At 42.6% G+C, this 25093-nt stretch overlaps 1 protein-coding gene across 1 annotated transcript in view; it reads left to right on the plus strand.

Annotated features, from left to right (window-relative positions):
- Positions 1-25093, plus strand: part of ZNF652 (zinc finger protein 652) — a 67843-nt gene that overhangs the window by 38462 nt on the left and 4288 nt on the right. Inside the window, exons 2-5 of the mRNA XM_025363147.1 lie at positions 6836-7994; positions 12212-12359; positions 13007-13122; positions 13622-13766. Coding sequence (XP_025218932.1) covers positions 7095-7994; positions 12212-12359; positions 13007-13122; positions 13622-13766 — 1309 coding nt within the window. The 5' untranslated portion in view covers positions 6836-7094. The remainder of the gene's footprint in view (positions 1-6835; positions 7995-12211; positions 12360-13006; positions 13123-13621; positions 13767-25093) is intronic.

A 25093-nucleotide genomic window follows, 5' to 3' on the forward strand; every position in this document is an offset into this window, starting at 1 on the left:
CATTCATTCTGTAGCCCATGGATCAATGAGTAATTTTTACCTCCTAGCTTTATTTATAAAATTGATTTTGTACTATAGCTGCCATAGATAGCGATTCCTCTGATGGGTCTGGGCAAAGTAATTTGAAAACCTTCTAGAAAGGATTCACCACTCTAGATACCATTAAGAACATTTGTGATTCATGGAAAGAGGTCAAAATATCAACACAAACAGGAGTTTAGAGGAGTCGATTCCAAGCCTCATGGACAACTTTGAGGGTTTCAACGCTTCAGTGGAGGAAGTCACTGCAGATGTGGTGGAAATAGCAAGAGAACTAGAATTAGAAGTGGAGCCTGAAGTGTGACTGAATTGCTGCCATCTTTTGATAAAACTCGAACAGATGGAATCTACTTCTTGAGATGGAATCTACTCCTGGTGAAGATGTCGTGAACGTTACTGGAATGACAAAGGATTTAGAATATTCCATAAACTTAGTTGTCGAAGCAGTGGCTGGGTTTGAGAGGATTGACTCCAATTTTGAAAGAAGTTCTACTGTGGGCTAAGTGTTATCAAACAGCATCATATCCTACAGAGAAATCTTCTATGAAATGAAGAATAAGTCAATGCAGCAAATTTCATTGTTGTCTTATTTTAAGAAATTGCCACAGCCATTCCAGCCTTCAGCAACCACCACCCTGATCATGCAGCAGCCATCAACATTGAAGCAAGACCCTCCATTGGCAAAATGATTGATTCACTGAAGGATCAGATAATCGTTAACATTTTTTAACAATAAATTATTATTTTATTCTTTTTTTTTTTTTTTTTGAGACAGAGTGTCGCTCTGTCGCACAGGCTGGAGTACAGTGGCGCAATCTTGGCTCACTGCAAGCTCCGCCTCCCGGGTTCACATCATTCTCCTGCCTCAGCCTCCTGAGTAGCTGGGACTACAGGTGTCTGCCACCATGCCCAGCTAATTTTTTGTATTTTTAGTAGAGACCGGGTTTCACCGTGTTAGCCAGGGTGGTCTCGATCTCCTGACCTCGTGATCCGCCCACCTCAGCCTCCCAAAGTGCTGGGATTACAGACGTGAGCCACCGCACCCGGCCACAATAAATTATTTTAAAATTAAAGCATGTACATTGTTTTTTAAGATACAAAGCTGTTGCACACTTAATAGACTACAGTGTAATGTAAACATAACTTATATGCACAAGGAAACCAAAAAATTTGTGTGACTTGCTTTATTGAGGTATTTGCTTTATTGCGGCGGTCTGGAGCCGAACCAGCAATATCTCTGAGGTGTGACTGTTCTCTCAGCTTCATCAGGTATAAAGTGGAAAGAGTTTTATTCATGAAGTCACTGAATGAACCATTGCTTGCATTAAAGGAAGATACAGAAGTAGAGTGTTTAGCTTTTTTCTTGAGGTCTTCGTGTATTGCTAAGGCTTGCTTTCTCTGTAATTTTGAGAAAGCTTGCTCCTGATCACTTCAGACATTTAACTTGAGAAAATCTTGTATAAACTAACATTGCTTCTGAGTTATTCTGCTATCATTTCCCTATTTACTAATAGCATTTGAATTAATTCACATTAGAGAAATATGCTTTGTAGCAGAACTCATCTTTAGTCTCTTTTAAAAAGCTATTTTATTGAGTACCATGTTAATCAGTGATTGTGAAAGCCAAATATTTGATTTGATCTTTGCCTCAGGACTGAATTCTATACAGGCTTTGTAGCTCAAAGATTTCAGTTTTACATTAAGCACTTGCCTCTTCCTCTGCAAATCCCTGACTTTATTTATTTTATTCTTGATTATAAATTGATCATTATTTTCTGCATTCATCCTTTTCATGTGATAATTTGTTAAATACAACTAACAGTGTTACAATACAACACACTTGTAATAGTCCATTTTCCCACTAGAGCTGTTAGCTCTTGTGGTATATTATCTACCTTCTGGGATAGCTGATAATTTCACTGATCATTTCACCACTGTATAATACAAGTTGCTGATCTTTTAGCCTCCAATAACGTTAGTTCCTTGCCTCCTTCCACCCAGCTCCTAAGGCTTTGTCATATATTTTAGGCTTTTTGGTGTAAGGCAGCACCCCACTTCTGGTGTCTACTCGTGGCAGCTTGGATAAGCCAAATTATGCTGTGGTTATAAACAATGCAAGATCTCAGTGGCTTTAAAAACACACTGTGTGGCTGGGCGCGGTGGCTCACGCGTGTAATTCTAGCACTTTGGGAGATCGAGGCGGGTGAATCACCTGTGGTCAGGGGTTCAAGACCAGCCTGACCAACATGGTGAAACCCTGTCTCTACTAAAAATACAAAAAAGCTGGGCGTAGTGGTGGGTGCCTGTAGTCCCAGCTATTCAGGAGTCTGAGACAGGAGAATCGCTGGAACCCGGGAGGCAGAGGTTGCAGTGAGCCGAGCCTGGGTGACAGAGTGAGACTCTGACTCAAAACAAAACAAAACAAAACAAAAACACCAAGAAAATACACTACGTCTATCCAGTAGGTCGTCTTAGTTGTTAGGGGACCAGAGAGAGCAACCATCACCTGAAAGATTGCTAGCCACTATGCCAGAAGGAAAAGAGATCTGAAGGATTTCATATTGGTTAGTAAATGCCCTGCCTCTCCCTGTCACTTCTAATAATATGCTGACCAGAAGTAGTCACAAGACCCCATCCAACTACAGGGAATAGGAGTTGTGGGCGTGGTTTAAAAAGTGTAGCCTAGGCTGGGTGCAGTGGCTCACACGTGTAATCCCAGCACTTTGGGAGGCTGAGGTAGGAGAATTGCTTGAACCCGGGAGGTGGAGTTTGCAGTGAGCTGAGATTGTGCCACTGCACTCTAGCCTGGGTGACAGAGCAAGACTCTGTCTCAAAAAAAAAAAAAAAAAATTAGCTGGCCATGGTGGTGTGTATAGCCCCAGCTACTCCAGAGGCTGAGACAGGAGAATTGCTTGAACCCAGGAGGCGTAGTTGCAGTAAGCCGAGATTGCACCATGCACTCCAGCTTGGGCGACAGAGCAAGACTCCGTCTCCAAAAAAAAAAAAAGGTGTAGCCTACCATGTGCCCGGAAAGCCGAGAGTCAGAAATATTTGGAAAATGAATTAATGATTACTCTTTATTTTTTTTCTTTGTCTTTCTGGTTTTTGTTTAACTTCTAGCTTTTGCTAGCTAATTGAATTTTAAATCACTCCTCCCTTACTTAATTTGAGATAATTAATATGAGTTTATTTAAATGATACTCATAGTAGTTCACATTATTTCCATGGGTGAGAAGTTTTGGCACATGTAGAATAAGGTTGCTAGGATTTTCCTACTTAAAATATGAGGGATGAAACTGGTACAAAAAGATAAGCAGTTAAAAGAATAGTTGAGTTTAAATTATTATTATTATTATTTTTTTTTTTTTTTTTTGAGACGGAGTCTCGCTCTGTCGCCCAGGCTGGAGTGCAGTGGCTGGATCTCAGCTCACTGTAAGCTCCGCCTCCCGGGTTCACGCCATTCTCCTGCCTCAGCCTCCCAAGTAGCTGGGACTACAGGCGCCCGCCACCTCGCCCGGCTAGTTTTTTGTATTTTTTAGTAGAGACGGGGTTTCACCGTGTTAGCCAGGCTGGTCTCAAACTCCTGACCTGGTGATCCACCCGTCTCGGCCTCCCAAAGTGCTGGGATTACAGGCTTGAGCCACCGCGCCCGGCCGAGTTTAAATTATTTCAAGGTGTCATTTGTCATAGTAGAAATAGACCATGAGCTTTGGAGTCAGGCAGGCCTGTAGTCAAATACTACGTCTGTCATTTGATAGACTTGTGATCTTAGACAAATTATGTTGCCTGTCTGAGCCACAATTTTACCATTTATAAGTACAAGAAAGTATGAAGGTATTATTCAGATGTCAGGTAAAACATGGTAGCACTTATTACCACAAATTCCTGAAATTCCATTAAAGCTAAAGTAAAATAATTTTTTTAAAAAAAAGAATAAATTCACAAGGAAAAAGAAAATGGAAGAGAAGACAAAGGACTAGTGTAGGAGTGATAGAAATAATTGTGAACTACTCATAGTCATAATATTAGTCATAAATACTGATTTTTTTCAAAGTTGTGATATAATTATATTGGGAACATGAGGGAAGAGTTGGGAACAATAAGGTAAAAAAACTAGAGAGCCAGGCGCGGTGGCTCACGCCTGTAATCCCAGCACTTTGGGAGGCTGAGGTGGGCGGATCACGAGGTCAGGAGATCAAGACCATCCTGGCTAACACGTGAAACCCCATGTCTACTAAAAATACAAAAAATTAGCTGGGGGTGGTGGCGGGCGCCTATAGTCCCAGCTACTCGGGAGGCTGAGGCAGGAGAATGGCGTGAACCTGGGAGGCAGAGCTTGCAGTGAGCCGAGATCACACCACTGCACTCCAGCCTGGGTGACTGAGCGAGACTCTGGCTCAAAAAAAAGGAAAACTAGAGAGAGAGAAGGTAATATCTGAAATTGAAATAAAAAGTCCAGAAACAGAAATATAATCAAATTATGTAGAAATATGGAATTAAATGGAGAGAGGGGCAGCTAAAACAGCCTATTGCCTCCAGGGAATGGGACTGAGATAAATTGGAGTACGGCCAATACATTTGAATTGTGAAACTATGAATTTTTAAAATGATTATTTTGATAAAAATTGAATTTAAAAACCAGTCCCACCAGCCTGGGTAACATAGGGAGACCCCATCTCTAAAAATTTTTTTTTTAATTAGCTGGGTGTGGTGGCACATGCCTGTGGTCCTAGCTGTTTAGGAGGCTGAGGTGGAAGGATCACTTGAGCCCAGAAGGTTGAGGCTGCAGTGAGCCATGATTGTACCACTGGACTCCAGCCTGGGCAACGGAGTGAGACCCTGTCTTCCCCCCCGCCCTTCCAGATGGAATCTAGCTCTGTTGCCAGGCTGGAGTGCAGTGGCGCGATCTTAGCTCACTACAATCTCCACCTCCCAGGTTCAAGCGATTCTCCTGCCTCAGCCTCCTGAGTAGCTGGGATTACAGGCACACGCCGCTATGCTCAGCTAATTTTTGGATTTTCAGTGGAAACGGGGTTTCACCATGTTGACCAGGATGGTCTTGATCTCCTGACCTCGTGATCCGACTACCTCGGCCTCCCAAAGTGCCAGGATTACAGGCATGAGCCACAGCACCTGGCCCGAGACCCGGTCTTAAAAAAGAAATCAACCCCACAGTTTTGTGGTGGATATTAAATAATGAACAATAGAAACTATTATAGTGCCTATGTCCATAGCAGGCATTTAATAAATACTAATTTCCAGGGCGCGGTGGCTCACACCTGTAATCCCAGCACTTTGGGAGGCCGAGGCGGGCGGATCACAAGGTCAGGAGATCGAGACCACGGTGAAACCCCGTCTCTACTAAATACAAAAAATTAGCCGGGCGCGGTGTCGAGCGCCTGTAGTCCCAGCTACTCAGGAGGCTGAGGCAGGAGATGGCGTGAACCTGGGAGGCGGAGCTTGCAGTGAGCCGAGATCACGCCACTGCACTCCAGCCTGGGCGACAGAGCAAGACTCCGTCTCAAAAAAAAAAAAAAAAAAATACTAATTTCCTTCCTTTTGTCGATTGTTGTTTACAGTAATATTCGTACGACTCAGAGGATAGGTGGGTTGGCTAAATAGCAATGTGAGTATGTCACTAAGCAAATTGTATGCCCTTCTAAGCTTTTTAAAAATTAATATTGGATGGTTTTATTTTTCTTGGAACCATATCAACTTGATGGGTATGGTTTCTTAGAATTTAGACTCCTGTGCAACTGACACATAAAAAATCACCCACTTACTGAGTGGGTGTAGTAAGCTATGCACAGAACAAATGTTAAAATATTTGACAACTTTGAAATTACTCCAATAAACCTGAAAACAATTATATTTATACCTAGATTATAAAGTATTTAAGGCCAAGGACATTTTTCTTCTCTTCTATAGTTATGTCAATTAGCTATTTTATTTCCAGGGACCACAGTGCCTACCCCACTACCACCTTTGTTCTGCGAGCTCTCACTGTGGTGGACATGTGATTGATGTTGAAAGAAAGTCAGCCAATATAAAGCTGTTGTGTGTTTCATGCCCAACACATTGTAAACTAGACTGTAAAGGTCTTGTGGATAGAGACCATACGTTTTGCCATATCAGCATATTCCGTAGTATCTAGGAAAATGAATGCTGTGCAATATTATTTTATTCATCAAATATATACTGTATGCTAGATACTGTGCTAAGCTCTGAGGATATCTCAGTGAACTGGACAGATGTGGCTTTTGCTGTTGTAAAATTTATAGTCTAACAGAAAATGTTTATGAATTCCTGTAATCAAAATAATGGCCCATACTGAAACATTTAAGCAGTTAAAAGCATTGTGTATGTAAAGAGTTTAATAATTTTGGCCGGGTGTGGTGGCTCATGCTTGTAATCCCAGCACTTTGGGAGCCCGAGGTGGGTGGATCACGAGGTCAGGAGTTCAAGACCAGCCTGGCCAAGATGGTGAAACCCCGTCTGTACTAAAAATACAAAAATTAGCCCAGCGTGGTGGCAGCTGCCTGTAATCCCAGCTGCTTAGGAGGCTAAGGCAGGGAAATCGCTTGAACCCGGGCAGCAGAGGTTGCAGTAAGCCAAGACTGCACTACTGCACTACTGCACTCCAGCCTGGGTGACAGAGTGAGACTCCATCTCTAAGTAATAATAATATTTAATAATTATTATTATTTAAGCTATGTTTCTTGTGATTTAAATTCATGCTATAAAAAGGAAATAGTGGTATTATCTGATGTTTTTTCCTCTTTGCTTTTCTTTGTAGATAAGATGCTCCCAAGTCCCTTGCAGCTCTCTTCAGAAGAAAAATCACTAGTGCTCTGCTCTTGCCGTAATACCAAACCTTTTTGACTCATGCTTTGGTGCTGCAACACTGGAAGAATTGCACACAATTTCCAGGAATATCTTTTTTTCATTTGAGTGATTCTTTGTGGATGAAAAAAGATTTGAGTCTTAATAATTACCTTGTTTTAAAGCTATTTTCTTTATAGTCTGAACTGCTTAATAAATTGGGCCACTTACCAATGAGCCACACAGCCAGTTCTTGTCAGGAACTGGTTGAAAACTGTGCTGCGCATGTAGCAGGAATGGCACAAGAAGATAGCCGTCGTGGTCAAGTGCCATCTTCCTTTTATCATGGTGCCAACCAAGAACTTGACCTGTCCACCAAAGTGTACAAAAGGGAGTCAGGAAGTCCTTATTCTGTGTTAGTGGACACCAAGATGAGCAAGCCACATCTCCATGAAACGGAAGAACAGCCGTATTTCAGGGAGACAAGAGCAGTGTCTGACGTGCATGCTGTTAAGGAAGACCGGGAGAATTCTGATGACACAGAAGAGGAAGAGGAAGAAGTCTCTTACAAAAGGGAGCAGATCATAGTGGAGGTAAACCTTAATAATCAAACCTTAAATGTGTCTAAAGGGGAAAAGGGTGTCTCTTCTCAGTCCAAAGAGACTCCTGTTCTTAAGACAAGCAGTGAGGAGGAAGAGGAAGAGAGTGAGGAAGAGGCCACAGATGACAGCAATGACTATGGAGAGAATGAAAAGCAGAAGAAAAAGGAGAAGATAGTAGAGAAAGTCAGCGTTACACAAAGGAGAACCAGGAGAGCTGCCTCTGTTGCCGCAGCTACCACTTCCCCTACTCCCAGAACTACAAGAGGTCGTAGGAAGAGTGTAGAGCCACCTAAGCGTAAGAAGCGGGCCACAAAGGAGCCCAAAGCACCAGTCCAGAAAGCTAAGTGTGAAGAGAAAGAGACTCTGACCTGTGAGAAGTGCCCCAGGGTATTTAACACTCGCTGGTACCTGGAGAAGCACATGAACGTTACTCACAGGCGCATGCAGATTTGTGATAAATGTGGCAAGAAGTTTGTCCTGGAAAGTGAGCTGTCCCTTCACCAGCAAACAGACTGTGAAAAAAACATTCAGGTAGGTTTCATCACCGAGAGGGCAAACTTTTCAGGATAAAACCTGGCTGTTCAGATTCATCTGGTATCCGCCCAAGAGAATAAATACAATAGAGGCTGAAGGGACAGATTTCACCAATTTATCATTTGAAAAGCTCCTGCTTTGGTCTTTTCTAAACCAAGGCTTTTATTTCGAAAGCATTAAGTTTGACGCTGGACTAGTGGGAACCCAGGCACACTGGAAGGGGGATCTGTTATAGTTGATTGACCAGGAGGTTAAAATCAACACCAACTTTGCACTGAGATTCACTGTTGTAGGACATGTAATAGAATTCATTCTGGCATCTTCTCTGTGGAGGTAGGAGTTACTGATTAAAGGTTAGGAGTAGAGAAAGGTCCCTTTCTGGGTTTATAATGATGCCAGATTCTAGTACAGCTGATGGGGACAAAAACCATCATGACTCAGACCGGTGGAAATGGAAGATCTTCAGCAGTGAGTTTGCTTTTACCATTGGAGAGATGACAACACTAAATTTGCCAAGAGGCTGAGCCCATGGGAATATGCAAACTTTAAGCAGAGGCTGAGCTGGTTGAAAATGTTGCCCACCTGGCACTAGGTTTACATAATGCCACTGTACAGTATTGTTAAGGTAACAAAATAATGGTATTCAAACCAGGTTGGTGTCGTGAAAGGACTATATTGTGATAGGTTAAAGAGGTATGCTAATTATATTATGTCAAATGGATTGCAGTTATATTGGTTTGCACATGTGAATGCATATTAATGAATATAAGAGGTAAGTCTATTCATGTCTCCATAAGATATGTAACAGAAATATTTTGTACTATATTTAAGCTAAACTTATAAAGGATAAATTGTGTTGGTTTGTTTTGTTTTTTTGGTGTGCTTCTAATATTGGTAGTTACTTTTTAAGTTTCACTTTTCTTTCATTGCTTTTAATCAACAACTGAGATCATTGCTCTACTTTAAAGAGTTTTAAAAAATGGAAATTGCATTTGCTAAAAATTCACCGCTTTTGATTCATCAGTTGTGACTTGATCTCCGACACGCTGGGTAAATAAAAGAAGACTGAGTCATGGAGCCCATATCCTCCGGTAACTGCCAGTGCCCTGGCTTGGATAGGAGTTGTCTGCAACACTTCAGGCCAAAGGGAGTGTGGTGCACTGCTGCGCGCTAGGGAGTGTGGTGCACTGCTGTACACTAGGGAGTGTGGTGCCCTGCTGTACACTAGGGAGTATGGTGCCCTGCTGCGTGCTAGGGAGTGTGGCGCACTGCTGCACTCTAGGGGTCAAACTTGGATTCTGTAATGATCCGTTACTGAAAGTGTTCTTGATCTTTATATATAGGTTTTGTGGGGTGTTTTTTTTTTAAACTTAAATCTGTTTAAGTTACAGAAAAGAAAACATTTAATAAATACTTTTTGTGTGTGACTTTCCTCACGATTCTTCATCATACTACTTTTAAATTTGTGTTTTAAGTTTTGTGGATTCTACTAAATGAACTTCATTCAAATTCCTAAAGAACACTGTACTTTGTTCTTACGTATAGATCCTAATAATCCTGATGACCTGGTAACAAGTAAAAACTAAAACCCCAGGCTGGGCATGGTGGCTCACACCTGTAATCCTAGCACTTTGGGAGGCCAAGACGGGTGGATCACCTGAGGTCAGGAGTTCGAGACCAGCCTTACCAACATGGAGAAACCCCGTCTCTATTAAAAATACAAAATTAGCCAGGCGTGGTGGCGCATGCCTGTAATCCCAGCTACTCGGGAGGCTGAGGCAGGAGAATCGCTTGAACCTGGGAGGCAGAGGTTGCAGTGAGCCGAGATCGCACCACTGCATTCCATCCTGGGTGACAGAGCGAGACTGTGTCTCAAAAAAAAAAAAAAAAAAGAAACTAAAACCCTGCCCTAAGGCTGGGTGCAGTGGCTCACGCCTGTAGTCTCAGCACTTTGGGAGGGTTGCCTGAGCCCAGGAGATTGATCCTGCAGTAAGCCATGATAGCACCACTACATTCCAGCCTGAGCAGCAGAGTGAGACTGTCTAAACAACAACAACAAAAAACCTGCCCTACAAAATGTCTGATAGTAGTAGTCTGTCCTTTTCTAGAGCATTTTCCAACCAGAGGTTTATATTTTAACTCTTAGAGTTCTTGTTTCCTGAAGTGACAATGATGTTTAGAGAGATCTTTATTTACAGTGAATTATTTACATGTTCCCATAAGTGTCCAAAAGCCTAATGATTACCAAGAGCTTTCTAGTATTGTTTTGCTTTAACTAGAAATACTGTGATACACATGATGCCTAATATTACAGGCTATTAATGATTCATGATACAAGGAGCTAGGCAGTGTAGCATGTGTTTTCTACAGATTCTTGCAAGAGAGCTCTGGAACTGGTCTGTAAGGGAAAAGGGATAGACTTTAGTTAATTAAAGTTTAGACCAAAAAAAACTTTTTAAAAATTTTTTAAGAGTGAGGCTGGGTGCAATAGCTCACACCTGTAATCTCAGCACTTTGGGAGGCCGAGGCAGGCAGATCACGAGGTCAGGAGTTTGAGACCAGCCTGGCCAACATTGTGAAACCTCGTCTCTACTAAAAATACAAAAATTAGCCAGGCATGGTGGCACTGGCTACTCGGGAGGCTGAGGCAAGAGAATCGCTTGAACCTGGGAGGTGGAGGTTGTGGTGAGCCGAGATCACGCCACTGCACTCCAACCTGGGTGACAGAGTGAGACTCCATCTCAAAATAATAATAATAGGCCGGGCGCGGTGGCTCAAGCCTGTAATCCCAGCACTTTGGGAGGCCGAGGCGGGTGGATCACGAGGTCAGGAGATCGAGACCATCCTGGCTAACATGGTGAAACCCCGTCTCTACTAAAAATACAAAAAACTAGCCGGGCGTGGTGGTGGGCGCCTGTAGTCCCAGCTACTCGGAGGCTGAGGCAGGAGAATGGCGTGAACCTGGGAGGCGGAGCTTGCAGTGAGCCGAGATCGCGCCACTGCACTCCAGCCTGGGTGACACAGCGCGAGACTCCGTCTCAAAAAAAAAAAAATAAAAAAAAAAAATAATAATAATAATAATAATTTAAAAAGAGAGAGTGATACTAAGAGTTTAGAGGGTGTATTCTGCCAGAGGGAAGTGTTTGAAATTGTAAATTAGATTTGGGGAAATATAATAACATTTCAATTATTCATGTTAATGCTCCAAATGCTTTTTTTTTTTTTTTTTTTTCTGAGACAGTCTCGCTCTGTTGGCCCGGCTGGAATACAGTGGCGTGATCTTGGCTCACCACAATCTCCGCCTCCCAGGTTCAAGCAATTCTCCTGCCTCAGCCTCCCGAGTAGCTGGGATTACAGGCATGCGCCACCATGCCTGGCTAATTTTGTATTTTTAGTAGATGGGGTTTCTCCATGTTGGCCAGGCTGGTCTCAAATTCCTGACCTCAGGTGATCCACCCGCCTTGACCTCCCAAAGTGCTGGGATTACAGGCGTGAGCCACTGCGCCTGGCTCCAAATGCATTTTCTAAGGCGTAAGAACATTTTTATATTTCTACATACCTATAATACCTATACCACTAATATGTATTTTGTTTCATCTTGTCTTTATTATACTAATTTAAAATTAGTATATATTCTCTGGTAAACCCTTACTAACTGATGTGGAGGAGGCAGCCACATTTGCTTAATACATATATTTTTAAAACTTGAATCTCTTGCAACTTCTGTTTAAAAATAAAAAAGCTTGGCTGGGCGTGGTGACTCATGCCTATAATTCCAGTACTTTGAGAGGCCGAGGCAGATGGATCACGAGGTCAGAAGATCGAGATCACCCTGGCAACATGGTGAAACCCCGTCTCTACTAAAAATACAAAAAAATTAGCTGGGCGTGGTGGTGCCCACCTGTAATCCTGGCTACTTGGGAGGCTGAGGCAGGAGAATCACTTGAACATTGCTTGATGTTAGTGGAACTTTCCACTTTTTGTCTTAGTTTTTGCCATTGTTTTCATACTCCCAAAGAGTGTCTAAAAGATGCATCTTAGAAAAAGAGAACATACAGATGTTGGTGTTGGAATCTGGGCTCTGTGGAAGAATAGCATTTATCTGGATTCTGGCCTTGTGCCATGAACCTGAAGCACATCCGTTTCATCTGCCAGTAGGCTGGTATGGCATTCTGTAAGCCCCTATAAATATTATTTCTATTTATCCTGCTCAGTGTGTTTCCTGTAACAAATCGTTCAAGAAACTCTGGTCCCTTCATGAGCATATCAAGATCGTCCATGGATATGCAGAAAAGAAATTTTCCTGTGAAATTTGTGAGAAGAAATTCTATACCATGGCTCATGTGCGGAAACACATGGTTGGTAAGTTTTTCTGCTTTTCTCTCATACCTATAATTTTCCCTTGCTCTTCTGTGTACTTTATGCCTTGGGTTGGGCAGAATGTGAGGAATTGCCCTAATCAGTTTTGACCTGTTGAAACTGAATGCAATATGTCTTCAGTAAGTATCACCAAATTGGATGATACAGTCTTCCACACCCAGATTTCTTTTCAACATTATTTTTCTCTTCAGATATTACTATTATAGCCTCACAAAGGCCTGGTGTGGTGGCTTGTGCCTGTAATCCCAGCACTTTGGGAGGCTGAGGCAGGCAAATCACATGAAGTCAGGAGTTTGAAACCAGTCTAGCCAACATGGTGAAACCCTGTCTCTACTAAAAATACAAAAATTAGCTGGATGTGGTGGCGCATGCCTGTAATCCCAGCTACTCGGGAGGCTGAGGCAGGATAATCACTTGAATCCGGGGGGCGGAGGTTGCAGGGAGCCAAGATCGCACCACTGCACTCTGGCCTGTGCGACAGAGCAAGACTCCATCTCAGAAAAAAAAAAAAAAAGCTCACAAATCAGTGTAGAAAATTAGAAGGGCATATTTGCTTTACAGTAGGATACATTTTTAGTTTGAGCTTTTTGGTGGATTTGTTTTGACACTAAGTACATTCTATGTTGCAGCACACACAAAAGACATGCCATTTACATGTGAAACCTGTGGAAAATCATTCAAACGCAGTATGTCACTCAAGGTGCACTCCTTGCAGCATTCTGGAGAGAAGCCCTTCAGATGCGAGGTAAGGAATGTGCTACCTACAGGCCCAGGCCTAGGGGTTAGTGTTTGCATAGATGGCGGACCAGTGAGAGAGAGGTATGCTGGAGCAGGAGGCACAAAGCTGCCTTCCACAGAACCTTCAGAGCTCGGTGTGTTCTGAGCTCGGTGTGTGCTGTCACTGCCTGAGCTTGGTGTGTGCTGTCACTGCAAGGTAGAAAAATGTCACTTTTAACGCACTGTTAACTCTTAGATTAGGTTAACTTAGAAGTAACACACAATGACTTATTTTTCTTTTCTCAGTGATTCTGAGAAGTCGAGTATACTTCAATGTTAATTTTGTGAGAAAATTTCCCTTTTATTAGTAACTCACCTGCAGAAATATAGCAAAGCCAAATAGCTGACACAAGCAGGTTCTATTTTGAGTATGAAAAATAAGCCTAATATCAGAGACTATGTTAGGGTGGGCTCAGGTAAAGCTACTATGCTTGGCATTCAAAAATCTCCAACTGTGTCCAATGCAGAACTGTGACGAAAGGTTTCAGTACAAGTACCAGCTACGCTCCCACATGAGCATTCATATTGGGCACAAACAGTTCATGTGCCAGTGGTGTGGCAAGGATTTCAACATGAAGCAGTACTTCGACGAACACATGAAAACACACACTGGTAAGAATTTCTTGGGAAAGATACAGATAATGTCTCAAGCACTTGTTGATCATCTGTGGGTCTGTTTTTTAAAAAATCAAAACCACAAATTTGCATATGAAGCAAAAATCTCACTTTAAATAAACCTAATATGTAAAAATGTAGATTAGTAATACTGAAAAATTTAGCTCTAATAACTCTGATTGTTTAAAAAAGAATTGTTTGTGAGTGCCTTTTAACTTTGAGCTCTTTTAAGACAATGAGGTCTTTGCATGGGGTTCAGGAACTCCTGAAATTGTATGAAACTTGTTTTGTGTATGTGCATATGTTATTTTCCTAAGGAAAGGGTTCTGGAACTTACAAGGATGGAGGACACTGATTGCTTTAATAGAATACCCTTCTCTCTGTTTTTTTTTTTCTTTTTTTTTTTTTTTTTTTTTTTAAAGACAGGGTCTTGCTTCCATTACTCAGGCTGGAGGGCAGTGGCACAGTCTCAGCTCGCTGCAGCCTCTACCTCCCAGGCTCGAGCCATCCTCCCACCTTAGCCAACCAAGTAGCTGGGACCACAGGTGCGCGCCACCATGGCTGGCTAATTTTTGTATTTTTTGTAGAGACAGGGTTTCACCATGTTGCCCAGGCTGGTCTCGATCTCCTGGGCTCAAGCGATCTGCCTGCGATCAGTCTCCCAAAGTGCTGGAATTACAGGTGTGAGCCACCAAGACAGCCCCTCTCAGTGTTCTTAAAGTTTGATTTTACATGATTTACAAAAATTCACTACTTTTCAGGAACACATCCATTCCGTGAGGTTAATTAATATTTTAACCACTTTGTGGTTTTAGGAGCATATGTTCCATAGCATGGATTTGAGTCTTACAAGCATTTGATTATCCTGCTTCCAGGGAACTGGCTAAAAGAATAGCTCCCCTATAAACACTATCATTGTATCTCAGTCTAAACTTGATGTTCTGGGATTAGTCATCTTCGCATAAATTGAACAGGATGAAACATTTTTCAGGTTTCTAAATAAAATATAATGACAGGATTCCAGGTTCCATTAGTCTACAGAGTAGTGAAGCTAGAAAGAACAACAGAGATTATCTTGCTTAGCCTGCTGTTCTTTTTGCTTAACTAGTGGTGAGGAAATTCTGCCCATGGCTGGATCTCTTTAGTTCGCAGTTCTCTGTTGAAGCCCAAAGAAAAACGCCTACCTAGTGGGCTTCTTTCTCATTCAGAACAGAGCACCCTCAGATTTTAAGGATTTTTAGTCTAGATGAAGAGTCATGAAAGCAGTTTAATTAGTTAAATTAGACCTGAAAAGAAAATGATAACTTTGCAGATATAGCCAAGTGGATGGCAGGATACATCAGAATAGTTAACAGATTCTCCTTATAATTTGGTGGCTCTTGGATAGGCTCTTAGTTCTAATGTCATTTTTAGGGTTCAGGTTTGTTTGTGTGTGATACGGCAAGAAAACATGGAACTAAACAGAGCGTAAGTTTTGGGGGGTTTTTTGGTTTTCTTTCTTTCTTTTTTTTTTTTTTTTTTCCTAGATGGAGTCTCGCTCTGTCACCCAGACTGAGTGCAGTGGCACGATCTTGGCTCACTGCAGTGCCATGATCTTGGCTCACTGCAACCTCCACCTCCCAGGGTTCAAGTGATTCTCCTGCCCCAGCCTCCCGAATAGCTGAGATTACACGCGTTCACCACCACGCCTAATTTTTTTTTATTTTTTATTTTTAGTAGAGACAGGGTTTCACCATATTGGTGAGGCCAGTCTAGAACTCCTGACCTCAAATGATCCACCTGCCTTGGCCTCCCAAAGTGCTGGGATTACAGGAGTGAGCCACCACCCCTGGCCAGAACATAAGTTTTTTGTGAAGGTGGAAGTTGTGTCATAGTCACACACACTGCTTGGCACATAGATGCTTGGTAAATGTCACAGAATTGAAAGGAACCTCTAGCACTTAAGTCTCTGCCTCTGCATCCGCCTTATCTTACCTGCCTGTCTCCCTGTGTGCTTTTTTCCCCATTCCTTCCTCCCTCTTTCTCCTGTATTTCTTTGTTTCTTCTCCTTTGTCATTTTTTTCTTTGGACCCTTAAATGTTCATAATGTGAAACTGAAGTGTTTCTTTCATGATTATTTTAGTTATTGTATAAATTTATGTTGAGTATTCGTCTTTGATCAAATAGGCAAACTGAATACTTCTTGTTTCTGCTAAAGCAATACAACTACCTAAATTCCTACCCCCTAAAAAATTATTATTATTATTATTATTATTATTATTATTCAGACGGAGTCTTTCTCTGTCACCCAGGCTGGAGTGCAGTGGTGTGACCTCCACTCACTGCAACCTCCACCTTCCAGGTTCAAGCAATTTTCCTGCCTCAGCCTCCCAAGTAGGTGGGACTACAGGTGCACACCACCGTGCCTGGCTAATTTGTGTATTTTTAATAGAGATGGGGTTTCACCATGTTGGCCAGGCTGGTCTTGAACTCCTGACCTCAGGTGATCCACCTGCCTTGGCTTCCCAAAGTGCTAGGATTACAGGCATGAGCTACCATGCCCAGTCCCCCAAATTTTTATCTTTCTCATTAAAGGTGTAATTCATATACACCTGGACGTGGTGGCTCACGCCTGTAATGCCAGCACTTTGGGAGGCCAAGGCAGGTGAATCTCTTGAGCCCAGAGGTTCAAGACCAGCCTGGGCAACATGGCAAAACCCCAGCTCTGCAAAAATACAAAAGTTAGCCATGGGTGGTGACACACGCTTGTGGTCCCAGCTACTTGGGAGACCGAGGCAGGGAGGATTGTTTGAACCCAGGAGATCGAGGCTGCAGTGAGCTGTGATTGTGTCACTTCACTCCAGCCTGGGCAACAGAGCAAGACCTGGTCTCAAAAATCAAAACAAACAAACTAAAAAAAGAGTAACACATACTTATTAAAATATATGAGAAACTATGAAAATTGCAAACAAAATAAAATCATGCCACCAAGAGATCACCACTCTTAACATTTTGGCATATACCCATTAAAAAAAATTCTTCAGTTTCTTAACACACATATAGACAGATACTTTGCATAAGTGTTTATGTGTTCATGTATATAGTAAAAACAAATGTTGGGTATTTATACTCTTGTAACCTGCTTTTTCTTTTGCTGTATTATGTCAGCAATATAATTTTAATGGCTATATAATATTTATTCTTGTAAATTTGCTATAATAGTAGCTATAATTTATTATACACATGTATGTCAGGCATTATCTTAAGTGCTTTATCTCATTTAATTAATGTACCCTTTGCAACAATCCTATAAAGTGAAGGATTTGTTTTGTTGTTGTTTGTTTTGAGATGGAGTTTTGCTCTGTCGCCCAGGCTGGAGTGCAGTGGCGCAATCTCAGCTCACTGCAACCTCCGCCTCCCATGTTCAAGCAATTCTCCTGCCTCAGCCTCCTGAGTAGCTGGGATTATAGGCTCATGCCGCCATGCGCAGCTAATTTTTTTGTATTTTTAGTAGAGACGGGGGTTTCACTGTGTTGGCCAGGCTGGTCTCGAATTCCCAACCTCATGATCCGCTCGCCTTGGCCTCCCAAAGTGCTGGGATTATAAGCACGAGCCACTGCGCCTGGCCTTTTTTTTTTTTTTTTTTTTTAAGACAGAGTCTTACTCTGTTGCCCAGGCCTGGCCCGATCTCGGTTCACCACAACCTCTACCTCCCAGGTTCAAGTGATTCTTCTGCCTCAGCCCCCAAGTAGCTGGGATTACAGGCACATGCCACCACGCCTAGCTATTTCTTTTTATTTTTAGTAGAAACGGGGTTTCACCATGTTGGCCAGGCTGGTCTTGAACTCCTGACCTCAGGTGATCCACCCGCTTCAGCCTCCCAAACTGCTGGAATTACAGACATGAGCCCCACCCCTGAGCCTGGCCAGTGAAGGATATTTTCTCCACTTATTTAGCCAGTTCCCTGCTAGACATTTATGTTATTTCTGTTTCCAATTTTTCTACTGTTATAAATAGCCACAGGCCAGTGGCTCACACCTGTAATGTCAGCACTTTGGGAGGCCAAGGTGGGTAGATCACTTGAAGTCGGGAGTTTGAGACCAGCCTGGCCAACACAGCAAAACCCTGTCTCTACTAAAAATACAAAAAATTAGCCGAGTGTGGTGGCGCACACCTGTAATCCCAGCTACTCAAGAGGCTGAGGCAGGAGAATCACTTGGGCCCGGGACAGGGAGGTTGCAGTGAACTGAGATCACGCCACTTTATTCCAGCCTGGGGACAGAGCAAAACTCCGTCTCAAAAAAATAAATAGCTACAATATTGTTTATCACAGTGTTATCACAGTCGTAATTATTTACTTAGGATAAATTTTTGGAAGTAGGATTATTATAGCAAAGAGATATACACATTTTTAAGACTTAGTGTCATGTATTACAAAATGCCCTCCACATATACTCCTGCCAGCTGTATGAAAATGAAAATACTCATTTGCGGCCAGATGCACTGACTCACGCCTATAATCCCAGCACTTTGGGAGGCTGAGGTGGGAGGATCACTTGAGCTCAGGAGTTCAAGACCAGCCTAGGCAATATAGTGAGACCTCCATCTCTATTAAAAAGAAAATTGAAAAAACCCAGAGGGAAGGCCGGGCGTGGTGGCTCAAGCCTGTAATCCCAGCACTTTGGGAGGCCGAGGCGGGTGGATCACGAGGTCAGGAGATCGAGACTATCCTGGCTAACATGGTGAAACCCCATCTCTACTAAAAATACAAAAAATTAGCCGGGCACGGTGGCGGGCGCCTGTAGTCCCAGCTACTTGGGAGGCTGAGGCGGGAGAATGGCGTGAACCCGGGAGGCGGAGCTTGCAGTGAGCTGAGATCACGCCACTGCACTCCAGCCTGGGAGACACAGTGAGACTCCGTCTCAAAAAAAAAAAAAAAAAGAAAAGAAAAAACCCAGAGGGAAAATACTTGTTTGCCCAGCCCTTTATAATTGTAAATAAAATCCTTGCTGATTTGATAGGTGAGAAATGATTTCTTAATTTGCATTTATTTAATTACTAGGTAAGAGTGAACATTTTTATTTGCTTAATAGTTATCAATGTATTTTCTTTTCTGAATTGCTTGTGCCTTTTCTGTGTTCATCTTTCCATTAGTGTTTGACTTTTTTTATTTCATTAATGTTGAAATACTTACCTCTGGTTTGTCATCTGCCTTTTAATATTATTCAGAGTGTCCAAACTGGAAAAGCAGCTAGATGGTAAAGTTGGACAAACCTGGCTCTGCCAATCACTAGCAGAATTGTGTAACCTCTCTAGGCCTCTGGTTTCTTGATATTAAATAAGAATGACAGTAGTACCTGAAGGGTGCAGGAGAAATGTTGGTTTTAGAGAAGGATTAGCTTTAGAGAAGGAAGGGGATACAGATAGGTCTCTAAGGCTGAATGAAACTACATTTAGAGACAGCTGTGTGTTTGGTTGGGATTAAGGACATTGTATGAACTGACAGTATTGGACTGTTTCTTTGCAGTTAAAGAGAAATGAGTCAGACCTTGTCTAGGAAGACTGACGGGCCATCAGTCAGGGTTTACTAGGATGGTGTGGACATAGGGTGAGTTCAAAATAGAATACCTACTGATTCTCCTTATACCAGGCACAGTGCTATGTGCCTAGAGACACAAGGATGAATTAAGACCTGGTTTCTGCTCTTAAGGAGCTTATGGTCTGCTGAATGGTAATGATGGTGTTGATGGTGATGATAGTAGCAGGTAAAATGCATTGAGTACTGTGTGCCAGATACTGTTGTAAGCACTTTACCAGATACTGTTGTAAGCACTTTACTTGTGTTTTGTATCGTAATAATCTATTAAGGAGATTATTATCTTTATTTTATTTTATTTTTTTTGAAACAGAGTTTTGCTCTGTCACCCAGGCTGGAGTGCAGTGGCGTGATCTCAGCTCACTGCAACCTCCACCTCCTGGGTTCAAGTGATTCTCCATCTCAAAAAGTAATAAGGTAAAATAAAATAAAATTTATGGTAATGGCAACCGATGAGATTAAAGTTATCACTTTAAAAGTGATACAAAGTAGAACTTGGTGAATTGACTGGATATCAGTACTATGAAAATAGTGTTCAATCACCAAGTTTGAATGAACTTTTATTTATTTATTTGTTTGAGTGAACTTGGGGGATTGATTGGATATCAGTAGTATCAAAGGGTAGCATAGAAGGGAAGAATCAAGGGTTAGTCCCAGATGTGAGGTATAAAACTATTTGTCAAGATAGAGAATAGTAGAGGGAAGAGCAGGTTTGATTGATAGGATAATGAATTTAATTTTGTACTTGTTTTGAGATATCTCTGGGGCATTCAAGTAAGCAGTCTGAAAAATGGGTTTAGACCGGGCGCAGTGACTCGCACCTGTAATCCCAGTACTTTGGGAGGCTGAGGCGGGCAGATCACGAGGTCAGGAGATCGAGACCATCCTGGCTAACATGGTGAAACCCCGTCTCTACTAAAAATACAAAAAATTAGCTGGGCATGGTGGCGGGGCCCTGTAGTCCCAGCTACTCAAGAGGCTGAGGCAGGAGAATGGCGTGAACCCAGGATGGGGAGCTTGCAGTGAGCCGAGATTGCGCCATTACACCCCAGCCTGGGCAATAGAGCGAGACTCTGTCTCAAAAAAATAAAATTAAATTAAAAGAAAAATGGGTTTAAAATTCAAGAAAGATTTCGGTTAGATATATGTATGTATGTGTGTGCATATATGTGTGTGTGTATATATATATTTATTCTGCCCAAAGATATTCACCCTAAGCAGACTGGAATGCTTGTGTTTATTGGACAGACCACATACAAAAGACAACTAGCCTAATTCTTGCTCTTTTCTATCTTCTCTGTAGGTTCTCTGTCTTCATTTATACTGTTTTTTCTTCAGACTCATTACATTGCTGTACAATTAGGTTAGCTTTATCTACATGTAAAAGTTCGGTCATATCTTTAGATATATTAATATACATGCTTTTCCAGTTACCTTGATGAATTTAGCTGTAATTATATCTTCTTGCCACCCATTTACCAGCTCTTCCTTAAAGTGGAACATTGTACAGGTAGTTGATTTTAAATGTTAGATTTGTATTTATCCTTGTTTCAACCTCATTGTAATCTTAACCTTGAAGTTTCAGAGAAACCTTAATATCAACCATTAAACACATTTAGGAGATGGGGCGTAATGAATAATGAGATTTAGAGGCAGATGGGATTGTGGGTTAATGTCAAGTGAAGGTCTGGAACAACAAATGTGGACGTTAAGAAGTGAATAAAAGATTACTAAGCAGTAAAAAAGACCAATTTTAATTTGAATCCAGGCATTTGTAGTAGGCTAGTTCTAGTAGTTTTTGGTCTTTCTGCGGCAAATCACTTATAATATAGAAGACTACAAATGAGAGCCGGGCATGGTGGCTCACACCTGTAATCCCAGCACTTTGGGAGGCTAAGGTGGGTGGATCAATTGAAGTCAGGAGTTTGAGACCAGCCTGGCCAATGTGGTAAAACCTGTCTCTACTGAAAATACAAAAACTAGCCAGGTGTGGTGGTGCATGCCTGTAGTCCCAGCTGCTTAGGAGGCTGAGGCAGGAGAATTGCTTGAACCCGGAGGTGGAGGTTGCAGTGAGCCAAGATCATACCACTGCACTCCAGCCTGGGTGACAGAGTGAGACCCTGTCTCAAAAAAAAAAAAAAAAAAACAGATAAGCATAAAGAATAAAACATCACCCGTGATCCTATTACCTAGAGATAATCACTGGTAACATTTGTTGTATTTTTTCTTTTAATAGAGTTGGGGGTCTCACTATGTTGGTCAGGCTGGTCTTGAACTCCTGGCTCAAGCAATCTGCCCTGCCTCAGCCTCCCAAAGTGCTGGGATTACAAGTGTGAGCCACTGTGGCTGGCCTGTTGTATTTCTTTCCATGTATATATATTTTTAAAAGGTAGATAATACCATGCATGCTTTTCTTTTTTTTGAGATGGAGTCTTGCTCTGTCACCCAGGCTGGAGTACAATGGCACAGTCTCGCTCACTGCAACCTCTGCTTCCCGGGTTCAAGTGATTCTCTTGCCTCAGCCTCCCCAGCAGCTGGGACTACAGGTGCGTGCCACCACACCCGGCTAATTTTTGTATTTTTAGTACAGATGGGGTTTCACCATGTTGGCCGAGCCTGTCTCGAACTCCTGACCTCAAATGATCCGCCTGCCTCAGCCTCCTAAAGTGCTGGGATTACAGGCATGAGCCACCACACCCGTCCTCATGCATGCATGCATTTTCATAACTTGCTTTTATTTAATAGACCATAGATAACAGATTATACATTTTCATGTTAATAATTACATTTCTGGGCTGGGCGCAGTGGCTCACGCCTGTAATGCCAACACTTTGGGAGGCTGAGGCGGGTGGATCACAAGGTCAGGAGATCAAAGCCATCCTGGCTAACACGGTGAAACCCTGTCTTTGCTAAAAATACAAAAAATTAGCCGGGCATGGTGACAGGCGCCTGTAGTCCCAGCTACTCGGGAGGCTGAGGCGGCAGAATCGCTTGAACCCAGGAGGCGGAGGTTGCAGTGAGCTGAGATTGCGCCACTGCACTCCAGCCTGGGCGACAGAGTGAGTCTCCACCTCAAAAAAAAAAAAAAAAAAAAGGAAAAAAGAAATACATTTCTGTACTTTATAACGTTGTTGTTCTAAGATAGCATCTCTCTGTGGCTCAGGCTTGAGTGCGGTGGTGCAATCTCAGCTTACTGCAACCTCTGCCTCCCAGGCTCAAGTCATTCTCCCACCTCAGCCTCTTCAGTAGCTGGGACTGCAGGTGCACACCACCATACTTGGCTAATTGTTTGTATTTTTTTGTAAAAACAGAGTCTTACCATGTTGAGGCTGGTCTCGAACTCCTGGGTTGAAGCAATCCTCCTGCTTCAGCCTCCCAAAGTGCTGGGATTCCAGGTGTGAGCCACTTTACCTAGCCTGTAACATTGTTTTCAATGGTATTTTCCATCAAACAAGTATACTATAATTGATTTGCTTAATTCCATTTAGCACAGAAGTAGAAGGGCTTTTGTTTGTTTTTTAATATATAGACAGGGTGCCACTGTGTTGCCCAGGCTGGTCTCGAACTCCTAGCCTCAAGTGATCCTCCTGCCTTGGCCTCCCAAAGTGCTGGGATTACAGGCTTGAGACACCACACCTTGCCAGAAGTTGAAGTTTTTAAGATGGTTGGAGGAAATCGATTAAAAAGAAGGAAAACAAACTGGGCTCAGAATTCATCCAGAAAGATGAATATGAGTCACAGTAAGGAGCCTAGCTGTGGCAGTGATTGAAGAATGAAAAGTGTAAAGAGGGCCAGGCGTGGTGGCTCACACCTGTAATCCCAGCACTTTGGGAGGCTGAGGTGGGCAGATCACCTGAGGTCAGGAGTTTGAGACCAGTGTGGCCAATATGGTGAAACCTCATCTCTACTAAAAATACAAAAATTAGCTGGATGTGGTGGCACGTGCCTGTAATCCCAGCTACTCCAGGGGCTGAGGCAGGAGAATCGCGTGAGCCCAGGAGACAGAGGCTGCAGTGAGCTGAGATCGTGCCACTCACTACACTTCAGCCTGGGCGACAGAGCAGGACTCCATCTCAAAAAAAAAGCGTAAAGACGAGAAATATGATAGGTTTCATATAATACTGATAGTTATGGAGAAAATTGACTCTTCAATCTCTCAGGAAAATGAGGAAAATTCTGGCTTCCATGGAAGAGGCCATAGAGGATGTCGGTTTTCTATTATAATGAAAAGCTGGAGACAAGAAATTTGTACTATGAGTAAAGAGGTGTTTTCTCCTAGGAATATAGGAAGGGGCCCGGGGAGGGGTGGGAAAAAAGGAGTCCCAAAGTAGATGAGAAAGTAAGAAAATACATCCCTTCATGCATGCAGAAATGCAAATTGAGTGGTTTGTGAAATACTGTGGTTTATATGTCAAAAACATAGACTCTAGAACCAGGCTGCAGATTTTAAATCCTAACTGTCCATTAGCATATAAACTTGAGCAAGTTTATTAATTCCCTTATGAGTAAAATAAGGGGTAATAGTGTACCTGCCTCATACAGTCACTGTGAGGGTCACCAAGGTTAATAGATGTAAAGCAGTTAGCAGTGCCTGGTACACAGTAAGACCCAATACACATGAGTAGAATAAACACACCTGTTGAGAGAAGAGGGAGCAGCAATGGAAGTGACAGCAACACTCTTATAGGAGTTAATGTAAAGAGACGAGCTATAGATATGGAGGACTGATGCAGGAATTGATCAATACAAGCGTGTGGTTCACCGAAGTGCATGTACAGAAGTACTCCCCGCCTCACCTCAGCATCCCATATAAAATGATTGATGGACATACAGAATCAAAAAGCATTTTATTTTCTACAGCCTGGGTAGAGAAGCAGGCAGACACAGAATGGAACTAAGCAGTAAGTTCAAAAGCAAGTTAGGGAAGCTTAAAAATTAAGCCCTCAGAACCCAAACCTAATTTCCTTTCTAAATGCCCTAAGAACTCTGGGATTCTGTCTCCTTTTTTGACTCATTGGCCCAGTGGTCCTCAACTAGGAGCAATAACCCCCAACACCCTCCCTACACCCACAGACATTTGGAAATGGCATAGGGGCATTTTTTTTTTTTTTTTTGAGACAGAGTCTCGCTTTGCCGCCCAGGCTGGAGTGCAGTGGCCGGATCTCAGCTCACTGCAAGCTCCGCCTCCCGGGTTCACGCCATTCTCCTGCCTCAGCCTCCCAAGTAGCTGGGACTACAGGCGCCCGCCACCTCGCTCGGCTAGTTTTCTGTATTTTTTAGTAGAGACGGGGTTTCACCGTGTCGGCCAGGATGGTCTCGATCTCCTGACCTCGTGATCCGCCCGTCTCGGCCTCCCAAAGTGCTGGGATTACAGGCTTGAGCCACCGCGCCCGGCCAGGGGCATTTTTTTTTGTCGAAATCTCTTGTGCGTATTCAGTAGGCTGGCATCAGGAATGCTGAATGCCACATAGTCCCACATAATGAGGAATTGTCTGCAGAAATGCTGGTAGCACTCTCATTGAGAAACACTGTGGTGTGAAATTCATATTGTAGGTTTGTCAAGCCAGTATTTTCTAAATTCAGTGCCAAAAAGCAAGCTGTATGCTAAGGATTCTGTAAGAATAGACAGGAAGAGACTTCTTTGTTCCACAGGACATTTTCAGAAAATTCTTACTTTTGTTTGGAATATCAGAAATTGCTTACAGGACAGGGCCTTAGCTCATGCCTGTAATCTCAGCACTTGGGAGTC

This window comes from Theropithecus gelada, chromosome 16 (assembly GCF_003255815.1).
Source record: "Theropithecus gelada isolate Dixy chromosome 16, Tgel_1.0, whole genome shotgun sequence".
Taxonomy (NCBI): Eukaryota; Metazoa; Chordata; class Mammalia; order Primates; family Cercopithecidae; genus Theropithecus; species Theropithecus gelada.